At 51.6% G+C, this 27,062-nt stretch overlaps 1 protein-coding gene across 1 annotated transcript; it reads right to left on the reverse strand.

Annotated features, from left to right (window-relative positions):
• Positions 1–78: 78 nt before the first annotated feature.
• Positions 79–27,030, reverse strand: LOC116947253 (EH domain-containing protein 3-like). Its single transcript, XM_032962773.2, has 6 exons — positions 26,272–27,030; positions 14,945–15,042; positions 11,131–11,297; positions 7,985–8,230; positions 4,176–4,340; positions 79–3,561 (listed from the first exon to the last, which is right to left on the reverse strand). Exons 1-6 carry the CDS (start codon positions 26,673–26,675, stop codon positions 3,028–3,030), a joined length of 1,614 nt encoding a protein of 537 aa, XP_032818664.1. The 5' UTR covers positions 26,676–27,030; the 3' UTR covers positions 79–3,027.
• Between the last annotated feature and the right edge of the window lie 32 nt (positions 27,031–27,062).

Raw genomic sequence — 27,062 nt, forward strand, 5'->3', positions numbered from 1 at the left:
CCGACACGTGTGTAACAACGGTGCCCGCAGCTGGGCTCCAACCCAGCAGTCCCCAACTCAGCGCACAAGAGCTGCCTCTCTGGGAATGACGTCGCAGTTTATTTTTTTAATGAAACTTGACCTCTGCCGTCACGAATCAGTTCACGAGAAAGAATCAACTGGACATGGCTAAGAGTACAGTAGAAGATGGACATAATTACACCTTGTGTAAGCACAGGTCTGAAGCAGGCAACGAATCCTCACACTGGTGGGGAGGGGGCACAGAGCAACATCTGATACAAGCACACTACTTCGGATATCAGCACAGGAGTGCTTGCTCCCAAGAGAATTGCACAGGGGCCGCCCAGAGTGGGGGGGGGGGCAATTTGCTCCAGGACTGACACAAATGGGGGCCCCACAATGGGCCTTTAGGAAGCCCTGGATGGGCCTGAGCAGACACACATTCAGCTTCTACTGTAACGCCATGAACAAGAAAAACAACACTAAGAAACAACAGAAATCAGTCAACAATACACCTCGCGGCAGGACAGAGGGGAAAGGAGCGGGGTTGGATGAGCAAACACCTCCCAATGCAGACGGCCACTCGCACACCGCGCGCGCCGGGCAGCAGCAGCCGGACGGGCGGGCAGGTGGTAATATGCCGGAGGACGCCCTCTATCGCCGCCAACACAACACCAGGGCGGGCAGCGAAGGCACCCCTCGCTCCCAGAGAACCTCGGGAGACCACGACACCGACATGGCCAGGCGGTAGCGCGTTCCAGCGACCGCGGCCGCCCGCGGTTGCCGGAAAATTCGCAGGCTTTGCGCTTCGCAGTGGACGCGAGAGTTTTTTTTGTTACGTGACCGTTTGTCAAAAAAGCGTAGGCCACATGTGCCGGCGTTGCGGTCCAAATTTGGAAGAAATTCACCTGCAGATTTACTCAGCTGGGGGAAACGGCAACACCGCCTCCTGCTGAGAAAACGAGTCTCGAGATGCGGCGGGGCTTTCCCGGGTACACAAACATCATCTGTCATCGCCAACCAAAAATAAACTCCAGCTCACTGCCGCCAGGTGTGGTGACACACTGGCTCCAACCGGCAACTGCCGGGTAAAGACCACTGTGGAGTAAAATGCATGCGGACGCCAAGACAGCCAGTTGCGAGTGTCGCGGTGGCACCAGAGTGTTCACTCGTCCATAGAGCGCGGCTGGAGTAACCAAGGCATGAACAGTGCGGATTAAGGCTCGGAAACACCGCCCCGGTTCCTGGGCACACCGTCTGGGTCGGAGTTGGAGGGTCGGAGTTGGGGCGTCGGAGGGCACGGCGGCCTCGCTCGCCTCCTGAACGGAGACCGCTGCACGACCGCTGTGTCGCGTGCCACGCCGTTTATAAACGAACCCACCCGCGGCTCGTGGTGCCAAACAAAGGCAAATTAACGCACGACTAGTGCCGCCTCCCAGGTGCGGTCCCACCCGCCCAGGTGAGCCACGGCATGGCACACAAATTAAAGGCCCTCTCTCTTCGCGATGTCAAGGAGTAGAAATGAGGCTCGTTAACGCTCGCTTCTCATCGCCAAAAAAGGAGGCGTTTCTTTGTTAAATGTTGGCCTCCTACTCGTGCCACTGTTTTGTCGTGCTGTTTTTATTGCCTTCTAATTTTCATGTCCTCGTCCCGCATTTTTATCGCGATCGATCGTGCTATCGGTGTATTGTCACAATGCCACATCAAAATCTAAACCAGCATTGGTAATTCTCAGATGCACATTGAACGCAATGTTTATCTCTCCTGTCATTGGTGACCGGGCCTGAGAATATAAACTCGCTGCTGCAAGCTTTGAGAATCTCATTTCATCGCGGGCAGCTGAAACCTGGATTCAAACCCAGGATCTCAACAGTGGCTTGCGGGCAGCTGGCCACCCATTCATTTACGTAACTTTAATTCTACATTTGTCAAAATATTATTTTACCCAGGTCGGCAACTCGGATCGCCACCCGGCACACACCACATCCAGTATACCTCCTGCTACGGAGCGTGGCTACTGGCAGTTTTACACCACCTACCCCCAGTCTATAAGTGACGCGAGTCTCGGACAGGGGAACCGGGTTCCTCGAGGTGACCTTTTCACAATGGCCGTGCGCCACAAGGTCGCCCGTTCCCCTCGCTCCCGACCGGAAACGGTGCCCGTTGTGTCTCTCACGGGCGAGCGTGCGGTGAGAGCCAGGGGCAAAATGCATTAGTATTTTTTTGTATTTTTGGCTGAAAAGCTAACGGCTAACATTTATAATAAACTTTTACAAGCACGCAAATGTTCTCACACGACAACTTCTGCATTTTTGTTCAACAGTGTTTAAATTGAATTAATTTATGGAAAGTGTCCCTTTGTTTAGTTTTTTATATAATGTATATATTCCTTTCCAAAGCATTAATATTTTTCTATGTACGTGTGCCGACATGGGACGGCTTAAGTTATGTTACGAGTTAAACTTTACATTGGTGAACACAAGACGCGTTTAACAGCTAGACGGCGTCGGCAGAAGGGAGGTTCCCGAGCAAGCACGCACGCGGGCTGCGTGTACACGCTCGCGCATTCGCGTGCTCCCGTGGCACACGCGCGTTGACAAGTGCGCATGTGAACGCGCATGTGAACGCGTGCATATGAACGCGTGCATGTGAACGCGTGCGCGTGAACGCGCATGTGAACGCGTGCGTGTGAACACGGGCGTGAACTCGCCACCACGCGCGAGCCAGCAGGTCACGGCGAGCGAGCTGGAGTTCTTTTTCCCGGCCTGCTCTTCATACCATCGTCGTAAGCGTGCATGTGTGTGCGTGCGTGCGTGCGTACGTGCGCGCGCACGCGTGCAGACAAAGTCACGTGTGCGGTTAAGTGGCCCCCGCGCAAAGCCCAGTGTGCAAAGCCAGCCGTGGAAGAACTCCTCGGAGGCACGGAGCTCCGCACTGAAAAGTGGGCGCCGGCTCCCATCCGACGCGGGACGCTTAACGACGAGCAGCACCGCGCGCGGGTGCCCGCTCTCGCACGTGCGGTGCCGCTCACTCGGCCACCGCCAGCTTGCGCTTGCTGGGGGGCAGCAGGTGCATGGGCAGCTCCTCGGGCAGCTCGTGCCCCTCCAGCTTGACCTTGATGAGGTGGTTGGCGAGGGCGAACTCGTCGTCGTCCAGCATGCCGTCCTTGTCCACGTCCGCCAGCTTCCAGATGCGGCCGAGCACCGTGTTGGGCAGCTTCGACTTCACCATCTCCCTCTTGGCACTGGCGCCGCTGATCTTGCCGTCGATCGGCGACAGCGTGTAGAAGATCTCGTCGTAGGCCGGCTTGTCCTTGCTCACGACCCAGTCGGCCTCGTCGGCACCCTCGCCCGCGCCCTCGCCATAGCCGCGACCGAACGGGCCATTCTCTGTGCCCTCGAAGGCGCCGCCACGCACCGCCTGCGAAGGGACACGCGCCTCCTCCTGCCGCACGAGGCCCATGAGCCGCGCGATGTCGTGGCTCAGCATCTCGTCCACCTTCTCGAACAGCTTCGGCTTGAGGGTGTGGAACTTGGTGAAGTCCTGGTCCTGCAGCTGCTCCTGTGGGCGGGAGACACGGCGTACGCACACAGGGGAGGGAGGCGCGGGGGAGGTGGCGGCCGTGTAGGGGTCAGGGGTTAAAGGGCACTCAAGAGGTCACCGCGGCTGCAGCGTCACAAGGATGGATTCTTACAATAATGCCCGTTTAGGGCCAATTGCACTCCGGCAGAAGTTTCACTCGCTGGTGTTAATCATCACCACTCCTAAGTTCACCCAGAAAAGCCTCCTTTAACCCCATCTCCCGGAGCGGCAGTTAAACTCACGGCATAGATTTCTTCAAATCCCCCCCTCTGCCTCTGTCCACCCAGCAGTGTAAATGGGTTTCACCACAGTTGGTCGGTCAGCAGATGGCGTGTGGTGGGGTAAAGTGTGGGCGCTCCCGCGTGTGGCCAGTGTGGAAGAGTTAGGTCAGATGCCCTCCACTCGCATGCGCGGAGACCCCTTCTGCCAGCAGTGGCGCGAGCGAGCGATTGCAGGGGCTGTGCCTTTACCCTTGCCTTTACCCTTGCCTTAACCCCTTTCAGTGGTGGATTATGGAACAGACACCAGGCCCCATGGTGAACCGAGAGCCAGGCGGGACAGGCGGCATGGGCGGTGTTGGCACGCCCGGTTACCTGCATCTTCTTGAGGTTGGGGAAGTCTCCGGCAGAGATCTGGTGCTCACGCTCGATGCGCGTGAAGATCTCGCCCAGGTTGGCGATCAGTTCCTTCTTCTTTGCGTCTTTCCCGAACACGGCTGGCATCTCCTTGCGCAGGTGGCTGATTATGTACGCGTGCACCTAGGCGGGCACGCAGAGGACACGCAGTCAGCACCGGACCAGACGATTGTGCCGCCAAAGACGATGCCCCCCACCACCTCGCCCCCTTCCCCCATTGTGGCTACGTGTTGCGACCCTGGTGCAGGTCAACAATCTTGTTTTTGTGGAGTCACCGATTAGGAAACGAGTCTAAAGTGTGACGTCTACAGACCTGCTTTCCCTATGACGTCACCTGATACCGTTACAGCTGAGAAGCTAAGCAGTTGTTGAGCCTGGACGGTGCTTGGATGGGCGACCACTGTGCATAACACAGGTGTAGTAGGCGGCTCCTGCTGCTGCTGCCCTATGAGGTTGCGTTATCAGCAGAAGGCAGAGCAAAATAGCCATTGTACCATACTAGGCTCCATTATCTATGCTCCCCACCTTCAGCTGTGGCGGTTGTGCGGAATATTTGACCACGTTGATCAGTACCAGTTGGTGAAGGGGGCAGGGGAAGGTCAGGTCAGCACCGGTTCAGATATCACTCCACACTGCTGTGAGTCATAGCCAGGAATCGAACTCGTGCCACTGGGTTCGTCCCGATCTGCTGGCGCAGACTGCGAATTAAATTCCGGAACATTAGAAATGAAGCAGACAATTCACGAATGTGCAGCTCGATCAGTGGGTTTACGGCACACGGAGGCAGGGGCCAGCACAGGGCTCTCGCCTGCTAACGTGCTTTGGTTAACAAACAAATGGAGTCCAGTGGTCGTCAAGTTTCGCCCCAGCTGCAAACCCCCAGCCATGTGAACGAGACCGCAAGGGAACGCAGCATCAGCTAACGCAGTTCTGTTAACATTTTAATTAAAAGTGACATGTGATTTCTCGGCGTGGAAGTGGTTTAGACGCGTGGGCATGCATGCGAGTGAGGGTGGTGACACAGTGGTGAGATGTTAACTCCCTCGCCTGGTATTCAGGAGGTCGTGGGTTCGATCCCGACCCTGACGCCTGCATATGTGGAGTTTGCGTGTTCTCCCCATGGTTGTGTGGATTTTTCTCCGAGTCCTCCGGTTTTTCCCTCCACATTTAAAAACACGCGTTTAGAGTATTTCGCTGCTATGAATTTCCATATGAGAAGCCACTTTGTTGAGCTATCATTTGTGGCCAGGTTGCTTCTGAAAAAGAGCTATATAGCTCAGTGGGCCCTTGCCAGGTAAATGAAAAAATAGTTTAGTTTAGTATAGACACAGCCTCGTGGTGGGGCGTTCGCCGCTTATGGCAGCGGTTCACTGGCAAGGGACCACGTGGGCATTTGTTAAACGTGGCTGGATGTTGTGCCACGCACGCACAATCTAGAGATGCGGTGCCACACACCCGTGATCCGGAGATCCGGTGCCACGCACCCGTGATCCGGAGATCCGGTGCCACACACCTGCGATCCGGAGAGGGCTCCACGCCACTTTACAAGCCGCTTCGGGTTTTATTCCCTCGTCTCGCCCCATACAGCCGCACAGGGAACTCAATCATTTACGTTTTTCCATCCACTTCAACCTACAAAAGCATACTTTCTGAACAGCTCATATAGTAACACTTTGTGATTATTGAAGGGGTTGTATGTTACGAGCTACAAGTAGGTAAGTGTTTATATGCATATTTGAAAACTGTTCATCGGAAGATATTTTTAAAAATATAATTCTCATCTGACCCCATGGTGTACACAAGTGCCATCTCCAACTCTCATTGTCCAACTCTATATCTCTGTGGCCTACCAATCTGCCATGAAGAAGGGTCATGACCCAAAACGTCTCCCGTTATATAATGTTCCTTTCAAGGCCACACGCACACAGCGTAATTGAAATGGAACGCATTGCATTTTCTGAACAATGACACCTTGTGGGCTATCAGGTGTTTTCCTCAATCGTACAGTAAATTCCTGGCTCTCCTGCAGCACACCCCCCCTCACCCCGGGCACAGAACACACCACGAGCGCGTGTGTCTGAGCATGTGTGTACGTGTGTGTGTGTGTGCGTGGAGCGGCAGTGCAGTGGTTCGCGTGCTGCGCTACGAACCCAGCGACCCGAGTTCAATTCCCGTTCGTGGCCAACAGCAGTGACAATAATCTGAGCTGGTCCTGGGCCTCCCCCCTCGGTCGACTCAGCCTCAAATGAGTACCTAGTCCGGTGTGTAAACAGCTCCACTCAGGAGACAAAGGCGGTCAGATGCGGTGCTGGCCAACCACCCCCTCATGTGACGTGCCGGCCTTCATAGGTGCTACTCGCTAACAGCACTTGCCCCAGTCTGTTAAGTCTACACGGGGGATCTCTGTCTTTGTGTGTACATGTGTGATAACAACACTGCACTCTGAGCTGGCGCTGCGTCGGAGAGGAAAACCCGTTGCTCCCTCCGATCTCACGCCCAGCACTCGAGCCCGGTCGCAACCGGTCAGGGCTACAGCAACAACTTTACGGCGCCTGGCACGTCGAGTTGATGGAAAGTTGCGAAGTTTTTATTTTTTCTGTTTGTTTAAGAAGTTTCAGCAGAACCGATGATGGATGCTCGCCAAATCCTGCGGCAGCAACCGTGCGCGGGAAAGGGAGCGTTTACGACAACAAGGTTTTGTACAAAATTATTCCCCACTTGCGGAACACATTATTCACGTCTTGCCAGTTCTGTGTCTGTTTAGTTTTACGTGACAAATGAAACCATTTTTGTCGTACCGAGTGAAGCCAAGAACGCACACACATGCGCACACATACATAACCACGCACGTACACACACACACCGAGGTACCCCTACCCCCCCCACCCATCCCTTGTAGTCGTATGGATTACAGAGGCAAGTTCTGTCAGAGGGCACCTATTAAGGCCGATATGACGCACATGGGCGTGGTGCGGACTGGATCACGCACAGCAACTTTTGTCTCTCTTGTGCTGATGTTCAGATACTTTGATAATAATAGGTCAACATTTTCTTCGTAGTTTAACACGTTGGCTTTCGCGACCAGTATTATTCGCGATTCTGGCAAATGGCCCGAAGATGCTGGATGTAATTACCAGCGAAACGTCGTACTCAAATTCTAAATGTTGTGGATTCACTCTTCGAACACACCGGTGGGCTGAAGAAGTAACTAATTGGCGTTTTGTTAACGTGACATTTTTTACTGATTGGCCGTGTCGGGTGGTGGAGGGATGCGACACATTTATACTTACGAGATCTAACCCAAAATCTTTTATTATGAATTTTCTCCTTAGTCTGAATACATTCTCTGATCCTCAATATCTGTTACTCTTCTTCTCGGTGTAATTCCAAGCATGCTCTCTCCAAGCCTCTTCACCCACTATTCAGTTTTTGTTCCGTTCTCAACGTCTATGTTTCTAAACCGCATGTCATGGCGACAGTACACAACGATCGATTAATCCGTCTGTGTGTCTAACTGCACACACGCGGACGGGCAGACAGAGTCAGATGGACATTCAGAGGGCTAAACAGACGGATGGACATAGATGGATAAGACAAATTCAGGTGGACATTCAGATGGACGGATCAACAGGCAGATGGAGAGATGGACAGATGGACAGTTGGTAGGTTGGCCAGTTGGAGAGACAGACGGACGGTCAGAGGGATGTTCAGATAGACAGCCCGACGGCCATGATCAGCCCAACGGACACGATCAGCGGTTCTCCCACCTTCGCGAGACGCGTCCTCTTGATGAGGTCGTTGAGCTTGCGCAGCGCGGCGTTGCGTGGCAGTGTCTGGATGTCCTTGAAGAGGTCCTGCTCCTCCATCTCGAAGAGGCGGCGGTTGTCGGGAATGAGCAGCGGGTTGGACCAGAAGGAGCCCATGTAGACGCGCACCACCTCAGGGGTGTTGATTACCTTGCCCAGCGACCACATGAGCGCGCCGTAAACGCGCATCAGCTGCTGCGTCTCCACCTGCAGCCCGCGGGGGTGAGAGACGGACGGATGGGGTGATTAAACGGACGAATGGACACACGGACGGACGGAAAGAGGGGAGGACAGAGGGAGAGTTGGATTGACAGATGGACAGACGAATGGTGGGTGGGCGGGCGGGCGGACAGAAGCATTCACGGATGGATAGCCACAGTCATCTTTATTAACGGCCAAAGAAAAAAGGTATACTGGATGTGGTGTGCAGGCTGAAGAAATAGTTTCTAGGTCACCGACATGGCCCTGGTCTCAAAGACCCAAAGCCTTATATAGACTCGTGTAGCGAACCAGTGTCTAACAGAGGGAGTAATTTCTCATTCGATATTTGCTGTCTCGCCAGAAGACCTGAGTTGGCCTAGAAACAGGATGGTAGTGGCACGCGACTCGTAGTAGCCACAGCCATAGCGAGAGGAATATTGGACGTGGTGTGCCGGGAGGGGGGAATATTTCCTCGGTCCTGATTGCACTATCTGTGTCTGTGTCGCGTGCCGGCAATCCATAACCCGCCGCTGATCGGCTGCGAGCGGGATGCAGGTCACCACGACTCCATCTCCCGAAACACCGGGCTCAGAGCCACGGAGCGATTCTCCAAGCTTCCCGCTCTTCAGGAATAACGAGCGTGTGCTGAGGCCATGCGCCCACACACACACATGCGCACAGGCACACACGCGCAGCACGTACCCGCGGACGCCACCTGCACAAACACGAGCACACGCGCTTTGCACCGCCCACACCAGCTGTAGCTGTGATTGTCAAGGTGGTTATGGTGGCGCTGACGGCGATGCCCATGTGGGGTGGTGGTACTGGTGTAATGGTGGTAATGGGGTGGCTGTGCTAGTGGTGGTGGCTATGGTGGTGGTGGTAGTAAAGGTGCTGTTGCTACTGGTGGTGATATAGGGAGCGGTAGTGTAGCGGTTAGCGGGCTGCACTATGAACCTGGTGACCCGAGTTCGATTCCCGCTCATGGCCAACACCAGTGACGATTATTTAAACCGGTCCGGGCCTCCCCTGGGTCAACTCAGCCTCAAATGAGTACCTGGTGCAGTGTATACAAAACATCGCCACTGGGGAGACAAAGGGGGTCGGGCGTGATGTTGGCCACCCACTCCCTCGTGGACTGTGCCGGCCTTCATAGGTGCTCGCTAATAGCACTTGTCCCAACAGTCTGTTAAGGCTATACACGGGGGATCTTTGCCTTTGGTGGTGATGTGCCAGTGGTGATGCTGCCGATGGTGGCGATTGGGCATGACGCGACCACGCAGCCATCGGCACGACTCGTCACCATGACAATCCAGCTGTGCCCCCACCCCCACCCTTCGTGGTGAGGTGCTGGTGAACACCGCTGCCTTTGTTATGGAGCGGCTACATGCGGAGAGCACCTGCAAGCTACTCGCCGCTGGAATTCCACGCGAGGCAGCGCAGCAACACTGCACACATGTCCGCCCTAACCTGTAGTGGCTGGTAGTGCCGGAACAATGAACCACCACACCTACCACCGAGATTTCATTGTTATGATCGTTCCAGATAAGGCGTTTCGACTTTGCGCAATGTGTCCTTCCGGTTAGAATAATAACAAAAACAACAGTAATTTACATCAATCTGTTGTTGTAATGTTTCGGGGGGTTTTTTGGCCATATTTCACCACGCTGATCAGTGCGCTTTGTGCTTAAATAAAACATTTTTACAGATCAGTTTCAAAGTATTTCTCACTACGTTATCCTGAATGCAGCAGGAGCACACAGGCTGCGTGTCAATTCCACAAATCGTCTTGACAAACCGATTCACACGCATACGATTCAGTGCAAGTCTCATGAGCGCGAGTAGCAAATTTAACCTACGAATCACTACACGGCCAATTACCTTAAGGTCGGTCCTACGGGACTCCTGCAGTCTCTGGAGTTCTCTCGCCTGGTGCAGCAAAATCAACTTGCAAAACCTGATTCTAGATTTGAAGCTTTCGTGAATGCAAGGATTCATACTCTGTGGTTTTTTCGGTAAAGTCACATAGGTAAAATAAATGAAAACAACTAAATTAAATCACGACGTTTCGGAGGTGGAAACCGTCACAGCAAAATTGCTGTATCAGTGATTTAATTTAGTTGTTTTCATTTATTTTACCTATGTGACTTTACCGAAAAAACCAAAGAGTTTGCAAAACCTGCCTTGCGCACTTATCTCCCCAAAAGCCAAAAACTCGTCTCTGGCAGGCCATGTGACGATGCTGCCATTCACAGATGTAAACCCACTTGGATTAGTTGATAAAATCTATCATTAAGCTCACGATACGTTCACCGGACGATTCACGTGAAAATCACGCAGTTACGATTGACGCAAATCATATGCTCGCATTACGCTTAGGCGACTTAAACCAAAGTGTACAAGCGATAAAAGAGCAAAATCTATATGAATGGGACGGTGCTAACATCACAAAAATAATTGATTCTGGAATCAGATGGCTGTTGGAGGGAGGGCTAGGTGTTGGGGGGGGGGGGGGTCATTACATGCTGGCCAGGCAGAATGGGGGGCAATGGGGGGGGGCTCATCACCTGGCTGAACGCAATGGAACCGTCACGTGGATTTTTCTCCAGGTCCTTCGGGTTTTCCCTCCACATTTAAATCAACATCACGTGTTTAGAGTATTTTTAGCTGCTATAAATTTCCACACAATGATAAGCGACTTCCTTGAGATATCATGTGGGCCAGGTCGCTTCTGAAACAGAGCTCTATAGCTCAGTGGGCCTTACCTGGTGTAATAAAAAAATGGTTTAGTTTCAGTCATCGCCTGGACATGGAGAATGGGCCGGAGGGAGCCCTCAGTCGCGGGCTCCACTGTGCAGCAGACCGCGCGCATGCCTTCCCCTCCCTTCCTCCCTCCTTCTCCCCACCTGGTCGGCCTTGTTGAGCACCACGCGGATCTTGTCGTCGTGGCCCTTGAGCGCGCGGATGACCTCGGAGAACTCGTCCGAGATGTCGAGCTTGTGCGCGTCGAACAGCAGGATGATGCGGTCCACGCGCTCGGCGAACCACGTGAGCACCGCCGTGAAGTCGTAGCCTGGGGGAGGCGCGGGGGCGCACGCACGGCATGAACGTCACACGTGAACCAATACCAATACCCGCCATTTGCCACTAAGTGACGGTGACATCACCACAGCGCCTGTGCCAGGCACTTTGAAGCCACGTGAAGTGTCGAAGGCTCACTGACAGGAGGTCTCGGGACAGACCCAGGTGTCATGGGTTGGCTGACTGATATGACTGGTAGATGCACCAGCTGTACCCCCTACTGTGCCAACTTGCTTCATTTTAGCCACCCGGCACTCCGCTCGTTGTTGTGAGCATCGCTCCTCTGCCCTCCGTTGTTGCTGGAGGGTGACTGCCTCCAACTGCCCAGTAGCGTCCTTCACGAGCCTCCTCCATAGAGGCCAAACTTGAGACGGCTGGTACCAGTCATCGGCAAGTCCACTTTGCTCGACATCCTCTCGTACCGCATCAGTCCATCTCTTCTCCAGCTCAAATCGTGCCCGTTTAGTCCCCTCTATGCGGCCAAACAGAAGCTGCTTGGGAATGCGGTGTCTGAGCATGCGGTCTACATGACCTAGCCAATGCAGCCTTGCCTGCCTGAGGAGGTCACCGATGGGAATGTGTCCAGGTCTTTCAAGGATTTGTGTGCTCCTCACACTGTCCAGCTTGGTTAAACCCAGAATGGATCGTAGGCATGCCAGCCTGAATGTTTCTAACCGGTGCAGATGTTCCATTAGAGGGGTCCACGTTTCATAAGCATAGAGAAGGGAGGGCATGGCCAAGAAGACCTGAAGCTTCGTGCGTAGCGACAGACCAGGCAGCTTCCACACAGCATTGTGCAGCTGACGAAAAGATAATGCCGCCCAACTTATTCGGAGTAAGACCTCTGCTGTCAAACCGGAGCAGGTCATAAGCACACTGCCCAGGTATGGGAAACTCTCCACTCTCTCCACAACTGCTCCATCACACATGAACACACGCGAGCGCACACACGACATGAACGTCATGTGTGAACACAATACCATATGCACAGCACACACATGGCATGAATGTGACGCATGAACACACATGAGCACACATGGTATGAACGTCACGTGTGAACGCACGCGAGCGCATGAATGGCTTAAAATTTCCACGCATCTCGTTTGAATCGTTTTTAGTTGTATGTTTTTCCACATTGTTAACTGTTACGTAATGTTTCACGCTATTTAAACGGCTGTGTTGGCCCAGAATCATGTGTGAACTGTACTCTGCAGCTGTCATCCAGGTGTCACTTAAGACGCTCAGTCTTACCTGGTTCTCGCTCACCTGGCTTGTATCTGACTCTCCCCTGGCCCTCACTTGGATTTAACTCACCTGGCCCTCACCTGGCCCTCACCTGGCCTGCATCTGCCTCTCTCCTGGCTCTCACACGGCCCTCACCTGGCTCTTACCTGGCACTCACCTGGATCTAACTCACATGGCCCTCACCTGGCTTGCATCTGGCTCTCACCTGGCCCTCGCCTGGTCCTCGCCTGGGTTAAGGAACACTTTTTTTGATGTACTGCATTGACAGTGGTGCAAGGCACAAACTACAAAATCTTAATACAATCCTTACAAACACTGCCCCAAACTAAAAGAGACAAATATATAACAGGTGACGTTTTGGACAATGGCCCTTCTTCATCTGCCGGCATAAGTGAAGTACTGATTGATTGGTTCAAACTGCCAGTACCCACTTGTCTCAGGCAGGCTCGGAGCGGAAAAGTAACAGTATCATGGTGCAACTCAAAAGGAAATAAAAAAACAACATTCACACCGCTATGAGGCCAACTTGATGGCGGATAAGCTCGTGCAAAGAGCCTGGCAAAATCGCCAATTGAGGGGAAAATGACTGCGCCACAGCAGGCATAGCAGCCTTGTGTTTACCGCGGGTGCGGACGAGGGGCAGGGAACCACCGCTGCTCACATGCACTTAGAAAACGAGAAGAGCAGAAGCAGCACAGCAACCAGCACAGCAGCGGCACAGCAACCAGCACAGCAGCGGCACACCAACCAGCACAGCAGCGGCACACCAACCAGCACAGCAACCAGCACAGCAACTGGCACAGCATCACACCGACCAGCATAGAAGCAGGACTTAGTTTCTCACTGGATATGTTATGGGTTGCTGGTAGACTGTAGCCACAGCCATAACGATAGGTATATTAGACGTGGTGTGCTTGGTGCGTAAATATTTTCTCGGTTCGCCGACCCAGACAGAGGTGACTGAAATTACACTCTGGTCAGATGACTTAGTACTCATGGGTGGTTGAGTAGTCGGTTAGGGTCAGGGGGCCAGCGCTACTGCCTTGGTTGACTATTCAGTTAGGGTCCGTGTTAGAGCTAGTAGCAGTGGCTGGTTGGTTGGTCGGTTAGGATTAAGAGTAGAGCTAGAACCAGTGGCTGGTTGGCTGGTCGGTTACTGTTGCGAGTAGAGTTAGTACTAGGAGCTGGTTGGCTGGTCGGTTAAGGTTAGGAATAGAGCGAGTAGCAGTGGTTGTACTCGTGGCTGGTCTGCGAGGGTTAAATACTGCTAGCATTTGGTTGGGCATTGCGCCTAGCGTCCTGACTTCTCGCTCCTCCTCCCCGATACTCCACACAGCCCCTCTGCAGTTGCTGGTGTTGTTTACGGTAGCATCGCGACCTCGCGGAACAATCACAGTCACACGGCACATGCCTCATGGTACCGCCAGCGTGCGGCATAGCCGTTCGAACCGACGGGCGGAGGTGGCCCGGCGCACAGGAAATATTCAAGTGGTGCTATATTTAGTTTCGTCTTTAAGATTTTCCCAGTCACGCAAAGGCTACATTTCATCCTCGGCGCCCCCTGTCACACCCAACGCCGTCACCATCCTTCCGGCAAAACCTCTGCCGCACGAGCGAGGCAGGTAATGGCAGGAAGGGGAAGAGGTGATCCGTGGGAATTTCAGCATCAGTGCCCATCTGCTTATCTCCTCTGCGCTGCCACTGCTGTCGCCGCTATTAATACAACGGCCACACGTCTACCAGGATGGGATAACATCCAAGCCGCAAGGCGGCACAGGAAGTGCCAACTTTGTTTTCCAAGCGGCGCCAACGTGCGTTCCCCCCGTCCGGCGTTTGTGCGGCGGACGTCACGGTTGTGATCGAGAACGTTGCGGACGAGCCAAACACGGCGTCGCCGCCTCAGTGACCTCTCTGTGGCTGGCCGTGATTTACATCCGTCAGCAGAACGGTCTCACCGAAAGCCTGGCTGTGGCCGATGCTCTCCTCGCTGTGCACTCAGATTTGTGCGGTTGCTTTGAAGGTCTTTGGGAGCGATCGACCCCCCCCTCTCAGCTAAGAACTGAGGCCCGTGTGTGTCAGGGTGTGCATATGCCAACCACCTCAAATGAGCATATGGTGCAGTGTGTGATAAACATCAGCACTGGAGAGACAAAGGTGATGCTGGCCGCCCCACCCACACGTGTACCATGTTGGCCTTCGTAGATGCTTGCTAACAGCAGCCTGTGCCACAGAGAATTCCGGGCTCGAAATTGGCCTGTTCAGCCATCTGCGCACTCATCAAAACCCAACAAAATGACAAACGTGCCATGGTCATCATGAACAACGATGTACGAACAAGAAGGAGAGAGTGTGGGCTACACGGGGCATCTTTGTCTTTGTTCTGTGTGTGCCCACCTCGGCTGATGCGCTGCTTCTCTCCAGACAGGATGCCCGGCGTGTCGATGATGCTGATGCTCTCCAGAACGGGGTTGGGCAGCTGAGCGCACATGAACCTGCGGGAGGGCAGGGGTCATGCGGGCACACACGTCCACCATTACGGGCATTAAGCAGCAATACCTGCGCAATATCGCTTCGCAAGTAACCGCAACGGAACGCAACCTGAAAAGTACGTAAAAAAGCGTGGAGGAGGAAGCCAACCGGGGAACACAGCAGAGTGTGTGTGTATCCAGGGCAGTTACGGAAAGTGGGCCAAGACCAAAACGATGATATAACGAGGGGGAAGAAGAAAGCCGTTTGGAGTGATTTTGGAAAGCTTAATAACGGAAAACAACATCGCAACGTTGTTACAGAGGAACGTGTGAATGAGTTGGTGCGTTACGTGCTCTGACGTACGGATCACAAGCAGACATTGGACAAATCAAGCAGAGCGCACAGTTGAACGCGCACACAGAAGCGCGGAGACACACACGCTTGGAATGACAGCGGGAGACAGGAAGAGGAGCACGTGGATTACAGAACACGTAGAGGGTGCGTCACGTTGACCGTGAGGATAGGTAGGGCTTTTGCGGAGGACACGTCGCTAAAAGGGACGCTGGCCGGCGGTGGAGACTAAAGTCTGAGAGGCGGCCAAAGGAGAGAACGCACCCCAGTACGTCCTCCGCGGAGAGATGGAGCGACGAAATCAGCTCGTGTGCGGGCGCTCATCCTTGTACTATATTTGATTCGCAAATTAAAAACACAATCGCAAACATTGTTCTGTATGTACATCAATCGTCGTATGATTACGATAATCATGATTCAATAATATTTGTGAAAAATATCAATAAGTCGATAAGTTTAAAACATTGCAATTTAGCCATCCATCAATAGGTGTCACTCGTGAGCAATCTCAACCAACGGTACTCAACAAGAGGTGACCGTCAGCTCTCCAGCACAGGTCACGCCCTCTCAAAAACGCAAATCTCATGAGGGAAGTACATTTCCTTGGCCATGATTTGGTGCATTACTCATCCATGTGCCAGATTTGGTTCTCAAGTTACAAGCAGAAAGATAGACATCTCTCAAATGATCCACAACAGTATGAATTACACTACTTTTGCTGAGAAACAGGAATCTACTCTTGATTTAAAGTAATCTTCCCAAGACGATTTACGTTACAGGGAATTCATTATTTAACACCGGCTAGTGTTTGTGCAAGATTTTAGATTTCTCTTGCGATGACGCAGTTGATTCTTGAGACCGACCTCCATTTCCTCTATCCTGGTCTCTACGAGTTCTCAAATGGTTACAACACAAAATCAACTTGCCTTGATTTGTGCGACTGTAGTGTTCTCGTTTGTCTGCTGTTATTTTCAACAGCGTGCTTTTGTTGCAACCCAGATCTCCCTTGCAAGGCAGACTTTGTCTCAAAGGGCTCCTCTCAATTGGCTATAATATTTATGTACACAGTATATATGTGTGGGTGAATGTACCTACTACATGATATATTTTGGGGGTATGAATGTGTTTTGTAGGTGTGGCTAAGTAGGAGACACAGCGAGTTAGATCAGTTGGCAGCACAGGTGGTGCATTTGCCGGTCATCTTGGTCAGTGAACCAATGGCACCTGGGTCTGTGCCGTGACCTCCTGCCAACAGAACGGTGGCGAGAAGGGCAAGATATTAACTGCCTCGCCTGGTATACAGCAGGTCATGGGTTTAATCTCGACTCAGACGTCTGTATATTTGGAGTTTGCATGTTTCTCTGCCCGTGGGTCACGTGGATTTTTCTCCAGGTCCTCCGGTTTTTCCCTCCACATTTAGAAACATGCGTTTAGAGTATTTGGTTGCTATAAATTTCCACACGATAAGCCATGGGAATCATCGCCCGCGCAGTTATGTAACTGCACGGGCGATGGTTCCCATGGGAGGCACAACGACACCGCAGGAGGGCGAGTGAGCCTCGGAGACGAAGGGGAAGCAGATGGCACCTGTGGCTGATTGTGAGTCAGCACAGGTGAGACTGTGGAATCACAACTCACCAAATTCACACCACTGTGCAGTCCATTCGTCACCAGGTGTGCTGCGTCCCGGCCTCACTCTTTTTCAATGCAATCATATTAACATCCTAATGCAGCAAGACCCTCCCAAAAACGAGTGTTGAAACTCGGTGAAGATCTATGGGTAATTCAAGGGAGTGACTTTTTAATCTATACAAAGTGATCCGTTTTAAAATACTCCATTGATTCCTAATGGCCCGCTTTGATGTCTTGCCTACAGCCGATTGAATGTTGAGAAAGAGATGGATCTGTTTCCGAGAGAATAAAGCGTTTAAAATAATGTTTAACGAGTGCAGTGAGACTGGTGGGGGGAGATAACAAAAAAAAGTTGCCTTCTCCGTACAGAAATTTCTCCCGAAAATTTCTACTCGAGAATCCACGAACGGATCGCCCTGTACGTAATGCCATGATAATGGCGGGTGAATCGTGGCGTAGGGGTTGGCACGCCGAGTTAAGATTTCCATTCCCTTGCATCGGGCACGGCTGACGACGGGGCGATCGCGCTGCTGCCGACTGCCCGCGCACCTGCGTGCAGTCTTGTGCTGCCGCGGCAATAATCGACCTTGTCTTTTTCCAAGCACGCTACGCGAACGGCGACTATGACCGTGACAGCGATTATGATGATAGGGTTGATGATGATGGTGGTGGTGATGGATGCGTGCACTGTACAGCACACATAGCCAAGACATGCAGGCATGATAATGGACTCGCTATGCTCTACAAGCCTTAGAACACACACACACCTGTGCAATCCAGGACTTAAGACTAATATCCACCTTTATAGACTGCTGGGGGCAAGTGTTGTTAACAGGTAGTGTTGTGGCCGACACCACGGGCGATCGCATTTGTCTCCCATTGTTGATGCTTACACACTGAAGCTGAGTCGACCCTCGGGGGGAGGGCCCAGGACTAGTTTACATATCCCTGGCCACTGATGTTAGCCGTGACCGGATATAAAACTCAGGTGTGCTGGGTTGTAACAACAATGCACTCACCACGATGTCACCACCCTACCCAACACCTTACAACACACCTGTGTAGTACACGACGCACATACCCGTCCTCCAAAACCCTAAAAACTCTATAACAACCTTTCCTGGCCTCTAACACACACATACTTGTCCTCTAACACACACATGCCTTGCATCACAAGGACAGTACGCTATTAAAATACCATACAGGTAAATGTCAGAGAACCTGAAGCTCATGGGACCCACGTGAAACATTAACGTCACAGCTCACCACGGTCACGCGCGACAGACGTGCTCGCTCAGGTGAGACATGAGAGCTGCGCTCAATTCTGGGTTCCAGCCGCTGCTGATTTAAAGACCGGGTCCTCTAGGTGCAGCGATTTGATGTCTTCAGCTTGGTGACCAGTGATTTAATTAAAGATCTACAGTCCCACATAGAAACCCGTAGACTTGCATAGAGTCCCATAGACCTTGATAGAGCTATGATTAAACCGGGTTCTCCAGAAGAGCCAGTTGATGGTATCACTTGGGTTTTCACCTACTTTAGATACATTATATCTCAGAGGGTTAACTAAATTCAGTTGCATCACCATGCAATGACCACACTTTGCAGGGCATGTGAAAGATGTTCACCTAATTGTGGATAGAGGCAGATTGAAGTGACTTAGAATTAGTTCCGTGACATCATCTGCCAGGGCCATTATCTGACACGACGCCGATGTCAACACAACAAGAATAATGAGCTTACATCTTTGTTAACCCACTGATGTCAACTCCCTTCCCAGGCCGTATCGGTCATGTGGGCTATTTTATCATACTTCACCACGCTGATCAGTACAGACTGGCCAAGGCAGTGGACCCATGACTCACGCAGATACTCCAAGCCACTGATGTTAGCCGTGGCCGGAAATCAAAATCAAGCCGGCTTGTTCACAATGCAGTGCGCTGACCACCCACATCAACACACGTGTAATACATGAATAACCCAGAGTGATGTGTTGCTCAAATGAGCAACCCTAAGCCAGTGGTGGAAGTTCAACATACGTATGGCAGGACTGAGTCTCTCCACGAGTCACCCCCCAAGAAACTTGCAAACCGTCTGAATGCCAGCCGGTTCGCATAGGCGCGAGTGCAGTGTAATTGGGAACAGTTTGTCTTCGTCGAATTTTCATGACACGGATGGGGGAAGGATGATTCCAAAAAGTCGCAGCGGCTGGCGATGGTACAGTGGAAGGGAGCGCTACACGTGGACCACGCAGTGAGCTCATCGCTGTGTGTATGGAGGGGGGGCTTCCGGATCCACCTTGAGGCCAGAGTCGAAAAACCGGTTCTCCTTTTTTTCATTTGCAAATAACTATTTGTAAAAAAAAAATAACCGATTGTTTCCACCTCGAACGTTTGCCAATCCACCGGGGTTCCAAAATAATGCCCCCCCCCCTCCTTAACGCCCACGAACATCGCATGCAAACATCGGCCACAACTATCAACCACAAACATTGCCAACAAAGATCGCCTACGAACATCATTCGCAAACGTCGCCCACAAATGTCGCTCGCAAACATCGCCGTCGACTCGGCAGTGTCGTGGCCTTCACACCTTTACGTCTCTGAAAGACAGGTGAACCCGGCCACGATACCACGAAACTCTGGTTGGTCAATTACAATGCAAGGTGGATTTTATAACGTCTACATGCGACCGCATCTCTCGATGGTGTGCAAACACAGTGGCATATTTAGTCTATAGCAAGAGGCAGTCTGACGTAGGAAGAAAAAGGTGGGAATTGAGCCAAAGCCTGACATTTAACAGCGGCATGGAGTCCGAGTCTCTCCGCGAGTGTGCGGGTCTCTGTGCGAGCCGAGGATCTCTCTGGAGTGTTTGCCTTCATGGATCTCTATGCGAGTCCATGGAGACTTCTGTGGTCCTCGAAAAAAAAAACCTCAATGCAGTAACAATGTTGATTGATAGCGTCTACACGTGACCACATCTCGAGAGATGCTGTCCAATAACCAGTGGGCACGTTTGCTTTACGGAAAAGAAAGCGACAGTCGGGCGAAGGCAGAGAAGTGGAAGCTCTGGAGCCTGCCTGGACTTGAACAGGGGGCAGAGAGTGGACAGCACGAACGGCAGAAGGGGTGGACCGGACGTTTGTGACGACGCGAATGGCGTTGTTAACGTGCGCCGTGAAGGAGATGTTGACCCTCACGGAGGTGTTTATGAAACTGACTCAGGGTATCTTTATCTTGCTGGGGCCACGCTCGGGCTCGAGTGAGACATTATAAGACTTCCTGCTGTGGGCATGTGACGGGTTCACTGCTCGACATCAATTATTACAATCAGGAACTGTGTTGCGTGTCAGAACGGATTATTGTCGATGTTTGCCAAGTTTGTGCACGTGTCTGCTATCATAGCAGAATGAACGAGACGGTACAAGGCAAAGAGAAAGCACAAACTTAGATATCCAAAACGAGACGTAACAAACGTGGTGGTCAGCCAACAGGGCAGCGCACATGTGGCAGATGGAACAAATGCAACGAAACAAACACAAATCGATTCTTGATTACGACTCTAAAAATGAATCGAATTTCAAGGATGTTGGTCAATCGATACATATTCTTGATACAGGTACGAGTGTGCATATGGCATGTAAGAGGCCCAGTGAGACGTAAAAGGAGTTTAAGGAAGGCCAGGGAGTAAATAAGTATAAGTATACAGCCCTTGGGGGCAGAGGTGGGACGGGATACCAGAAGAGAATGAGTGACTCACCCACTGAGCCAGGGTTCACTGGGAAGTTAAGCATCTGCTCACAATCAACAGCTGTGGATTTCAGGGTCACGCAACAAAAGACCAACATTAACGTTTGAGATTTGTGACATTCGTATAAAGGTCAGAGTTAAACGCACTCCACGTGTTCATCCGTTAGTGGTGCTGTACCAGGAATGGGAATCCAAAGTATCCATGCAACAACCACGGCCGGTGTGCTGCTTCTCACTGTTGAATGAATCTCCCAACAGTAGCCAATTAAAAAATGTTCTGTGGAGCGAAACCGTGCAAGTTATTATGGCTTTAACAATGTGATAACGCACGAGGGACATGCGTGCCTAAGCATCAATGTGCGTTTCGATGCGTACACTGCCTATATAATGGGTTAATGTGACCTTTATTTACACCCGCTAGTAGCCACCACAATCGCCGCAACGTATTTCAAAGAGGAATAAATTCTTGAACCGAATTATAAGTCTGGATCGATCGTGACGAGTCACTGAATGACGATGCGTGGGGAGTGTGGGGGTTTTGTTGGGGAATGGGGGCGCGCTCCACCCGGAACCCGTGAAGCGAGAAGGACATCACGGGCGAGACAGTGGCGACAAAGGATCGCGACAGAGGGCGTCAGCACACCCCTCCGCCGCTGGCATCTGTATCACAAATTATGATTTTGACTCGGAAAATATGTCAGTTTTTTTTTCTTCTACAATTTTATACCAATTATACTCTTGGTACCATATCGAGAGATTAAACATATTCATTCAGAAAAATCTGAGAGCAGTACGACCCTTCGTATTAGTCTTTAGCTAACAGAAGCAGAGGTCACAGAACTACTTATGATATAACTCAGTGACCTCTGGTACACACCGTAGGGGGGCAGCACTTTCCCACCCACTCTGAATATGGTCGTAATGTTTATCACAACTGTATGGTATTTACCCAAATGCTGTATAGAACACAATTACAATTTGAATGGATATTTTTTCTGCGTGAAGCATTCATTCGGAACCCTTGCACAGAGATGGAATCCTTCGTGTAAAAGAATAACTGATGCAGGCCAATATCACGTAACTTCTTCTGAGGTGCCTTAAGTTGATATCTGCTCCATACAGCAGAGGACAGCACATGACAGTCCATAACAGCATTGGCAATTCTCCGAATCAAATGTAATGTGATGATTGTCTGTTCGATTATATTTTTATTAATGACGGAGCTGGGATCATCTCAACTCAATACTGTAAAGAGGACCCGGTTTAGTCACAGGCAGGTGCCTGGATTCAATCCCAAGAAAGATTTCAGCGGTGTCAGGGCTCGGCGATACCGCAAGCTCAGTGCCCTGACCTATTGTTTCACAAATTGTGTAATAATTAGTTAATGTGAAGCAAACAATGATGTCACCGTGCACGAGGTCGTTCTAAGCTATTTATTATAGATCCCAGAATAAACATGTTTTCGTTGTCTTGGAAACTTTTTTCCTATGCTAACTTTGTGTGCCACCGGGTACAGTGCTCTTGTTCAATTGTACTTTGTAATTCTGTTGGCGCTTCGGGGATTAACTTATACAGTACTTGTGTGGGGCGCAATATCAATAAACGCCGTTAATGGTGCTGATGATGACAATGAAAAGCGACTTCCGAACCCGCGACTTCCCCCTCCGCATGGTGGTGGTGGTGATGGTTAGACCGACTCTGCGTCACAGTGAAAACCAAGGGTTGATTTAATTTTACCACGTGAACACGTGTCCATGCGACGTTAGGGCACACATAAATACACCTTGGCACATACACACCGAGAGGCATACAAATACACACACCCGGACACACAACAAACAACCCCCCGTGTAGCTTTTAACATCCTGTTGGGGAAAACACTGCCAACACCATGGCTGGCCGCCTTTGTCTCCCCAGTGCTGTTGTTTACACACCACACCAGGGTTACTCATTTATGGCCGAGAGGCCCAGGATCGGTTCAAATATTCGCCACTCTGATTGGTCGTGAGTGGGAATTCGAAGTCGGGTTAGCGGGTTTGTAACGCAGCGCGCTCACCACTACGCGACCGCTCCCCGCACACAGATACACGGACACGCCGTGCCCTGCACTGCTTGGGTTACACACTCCACACACGGCGCCGTCACCACAGTGGCACTCTCCTTCTCTCAAAGAGTTTGTCGGGACCCGGGGATTAGGGGGCGTTACTGTACTGTATGTGCTGTTGGCGTGGCGACTGTAGGTTATGTTCACATATTGACTGGAATTTGGGGTGTGACTGAACATACACACGCACGGACACACCACACACTCGCACGGAGACACACGGGCAACGTTATCACTCAATCAAGGAAAACCCTATCGCGCTGACACACCGATTCTGACCACGCCATTGTCACAGGTGACCTCCACCTCCTTGCATAGCTGCATAGCAAATGTTACCTGCTTCACTGCCAGGGCCAGACACAGGAAGGTTGGGTGCCACCCCCATCAGCGATGGTACACTCCACATCTCTGTAACTAATGCCTCCAGGCACGGAACCTACTATATTTGGTAAAGGGTGGGGTGGGGGGCAGTGGCAGATTCGCACCTCCAAAAGAGGAGGTACCTCATGCATAAATGGAGACTCAAAAGGCACTCCACAGACATAACGATTGTGCTAAACAACTTCAAACAATTGAACGATAACTGTTCCCTGTAACTTACTCATTGCCCGTAAACACCTCCGATATTCAGTCCGCATCGCCTGAAGCTTTTGAATGGCTATCAAAACTTAGCATCGTAGTGTAAAAAAATCTGCTATTTATTCACCTGGCATCATCAACACAGTGACATGGGATTAACCCTACAATCTCCTGGGTCGAAACTACAGCGACTAAGAAATGCGGCCAAGAGGAAAGAGCTAAACTAGCAGGAGGCCGGTGCAAAATTATACAAAGACATAATAATGATTTGGCTTGGATGCGTACAGAGAATGGAGGCCAAACAAATGACCATAAATGGCCTTGCACTACCATGTGAAATAAGCAACTAGAGACCAATCCACACAAGAGGTAGATTGACGGTGCAAAGGAGGACTTAACAGAGAAACGCGTAGGTCTGCAAGAAGCGACATGTGGACACTCTGGTTGGCCAAACAAGCCTTTGTGGCCATGTGCTTTTCTGACTATACAGGAAGCGATCGCCATGACCAGAGACGGCAAGCAGTGGAAGACGACGTTTGTTCAGCCCCCATTGTGATGATTGATGGAAGGGAAGAGAGGGCATTGAATGTGGATATACACGGGAAAAAACAGATTTGGGGGACTTCACTCCCTTCAGGAAATATGCTACTGATATGGACCCTAACGATACCTCCGAGTGCTCCATTATCAGTGTACCGTCACCTGATAACGTGTTCTTCGTATAATCTTCAGCAGAGATTTGCTGACCACGTCAAGTCGAGCTCTATTGTTAACACAGTCACCATGAGCGCCACAGAGGCCAGGGGTGGCAAACGACTATTGGCTAGAGACTCTGGGAAGTGATCCACGGATCTGCTGGCCAAAGGTTCCTCCTCATCTTATGTTTGGTGACAATCCGTTGATGACTCCGTCACCAACCGTAGAGAGAATCGCACGGGGCGATTTTGGACGAATCTGGCGATGCGTGTTGCAATCGGGCAGAAAGACAGCTGTGAAGGGCGACGAGTTCCAGAGTTGATCAGCACTGCGTGTCAAGGACGAGGTTGGTGGGTTTCAGAGTTACGCGAGCCATGTCAGAAGGGTGCTCGGACATCTGCCTCCCCCTCACAGACCAGGTCACCTGAAAATGCGGTGTTGTGGTCAACTGCCCCTCTCCACCGTCCCTCTCCAAAAGGTGAACCTCATCCCCGTTTCGATCTCCGATTAGCACGGTTGGCGACGTATCATGCGAAAGAAGTTCAACATAGATCACACATGCGGTGACTGCATAGTCAATCAAGCCGCACGATTGACGCAATTTTCATCCAGGAGTGGGTTAACAAACGGCTTACAATTATTATTTCTGTTCGCCACAAAGTTAAAAGGGTTGAATGATTATATTATTGAAGCAAAAAATCATGACCCTAATCTAGATTTGAAGTTTTCGTGACTGCAGGGATCCATACTCTTTGGTTCTTTCGGTAAAGTCACGTAGGTATATAAAATAAAATAAATTAAATCACGACGTTTCGATCGCAACACAGGAGACCGTCATCAGGTGGAACAGATACAGCGGGAGAACTGCTTGTGTTGCGATCGAAACGTCGTGATTTATTTTATTTGATACCTACGTGACTTTACCGAAAGCACCGTAGAGTTATGATGAGTATCATGACCCTAATTCACGACAATTCATTGAATCCCCGTTGGGGGGTGCGAGGGAAGCCGTGCGTGAGTGTGCGTCAGAAGGGTCGGTGGCCACCAAGTTGGAGTGACACGGGCGAGTGAGCGCCTTAAGAATATATACTGTATATTTATATTTATTTTAAAATATATAAAACAATAATTCTGTATTTTCAGAAATAAGACGATTTTATTTTTTAAAAATACCGTTATTTTATTGCAAATTAAATGACTTCCTCTATTGTGGATAGGGAAGTCCGTTCCCTGTATTCCCAGTAGGGAACACAGCTAAACATTTCCGCAAGGACAAATGTTGAAAACATTAATTAATTAAATCGCACAAAAGAGATAAATAACTTGGCTTAACCCAAGTTAGTTATCTCTGGTGTATAACATACTCAGGTTTGTCTAAAGATGTGGTGTGTTGGTCAACTACCCCACCCAAGTGTGCATCATCCCTTCCCTTACCTGCCCAGGTGTGAAACACCGTATTGCATAACGAGGTTACATAACGTACCACTGCACACCTCTGATGACACAGAACCCCCGTGACTCAATACAACGGTCCACTCCCCGTTCCCCTGTCCTCCTGCCGTCCCTGACCCCCCACAATCCGCCCTACCCGTGTCCTAAACCAAGGGAGGGGGTCTCAAACCCTCGGTCCCAAAGGTATCTCACACAGCTCCCTCACACGGCCCAAACCTCGCAACACCCGACATGGCATGCGTCTCCACCGATGAATACACAGAGCCTGCCATCTCGTTCCTCACTATCCATTAAGCCCACCGCAGTGCTCTATAACCATACTCTTTCCACCCCTCCCGTCTACCCTTACCACATCTGACCTCCTTCCCGTCTCCGACGCCAATTCACTCTCTTCCCAGCCCTTCTCATCCCGTCTCATCACAGCTCCCTCATCATCCACCCTCTTCCCCGTCGCACCCGAACCTCCATCCCATCTTCCCATCTTTCATGTCCGTTCTTCATCCCACACCCCCGTATCAACCTGACCATCTCAGTTGTAACCCGCAGGCTGACCATCTTCACCCTACTCCCCGCCGCCGCCGCCACCCGACGCCGCATTCCCGAGTGGCCCCCCCGCCCCAACCGGGGAATGTTGTTCAGGTCCCCCCCCCCACCACCACCACCACCCTACCCACCCCCCGGGGTGGTTACCTGTTGAGAAACGAGTTCCCGAACGCGTTGAGCTTTCGAAAGGGCTTCTTGGGGTCCACCACCAGCGCGTTGCCCGGGATGGTGCCCTCCGTGTCGCCGTGCATCACGGCGATGAACGAGTCCGTGGTGGGCTCGGGCCCGATGCGGATGCCGGGGAAGTCCTGCTCGAGCAGGTAGCGGATGAAGGTGGTCTTGCCCGTCGAGTACTGCCCGACCAGCAGCACCATGGGCTTGTTGTCGAAGTCCGCATCCTCCAGCGCGGGCGAGTGGAACGAGTGGAAGGAGTAGTGCTCCTCCAGAGGCAGCAGCCGGGTGCGGTACAGCTTCTTGAGGCCGCCCGACACCGTCTGGAACATCTCCGGGTTCTTGCCGTCCGTCGCGTCCTTATTGGACCAGCTGAACATGGTGGCGGCTTCTGTTGCTGCTGTTGGTACTGAAGCTTGTGTTGCTGCCCGCTGCCGATTTTCTACTGCTCAGATTTCTCCTGCTGCTGCGGAGGAGGAGGATGCTTCTACCGCTGCTGTCACTGCTGCTGGTGTCCGACTGCTGCTGCCACTGTCAACTGCTGCCGCTTCAGATACTGCTGCTGGTTCAAACAAATGCTGCTGCTGTCACTGCTGTTGCTTCAAATTCCGCTGCTTTGGCTGGAGCTGCTGTCACTGCTGCTGTTGCTGCTGCCCTCGTGGCTTCCACTGCCGCCGTCTCTGCGAACCGCCCGGGTCCCCCCTCGCCGGGCACCGTGGGGGCCGCCCCGCCACGGCCATGACGTCACCCCCCACCCGCCCCCACCA

The sequence above is a fragment of the Petromyzon marinus genome, chromosome 29 (assembly GCF_048934315.1).
Source record: "Petromyzon marinus isolate PM22_M1 ecotype Great Lakes invasive population chromosome 29, UKy_Petmar_22M1.pri1.0, whole genome shotgun sequence".
NCBI lineage: Eukaryota > Metazoa > Chordata > Hyperoartia > Petromyzontiformes > Petromyzontidae > Petromyzon > Petromyzon marinus.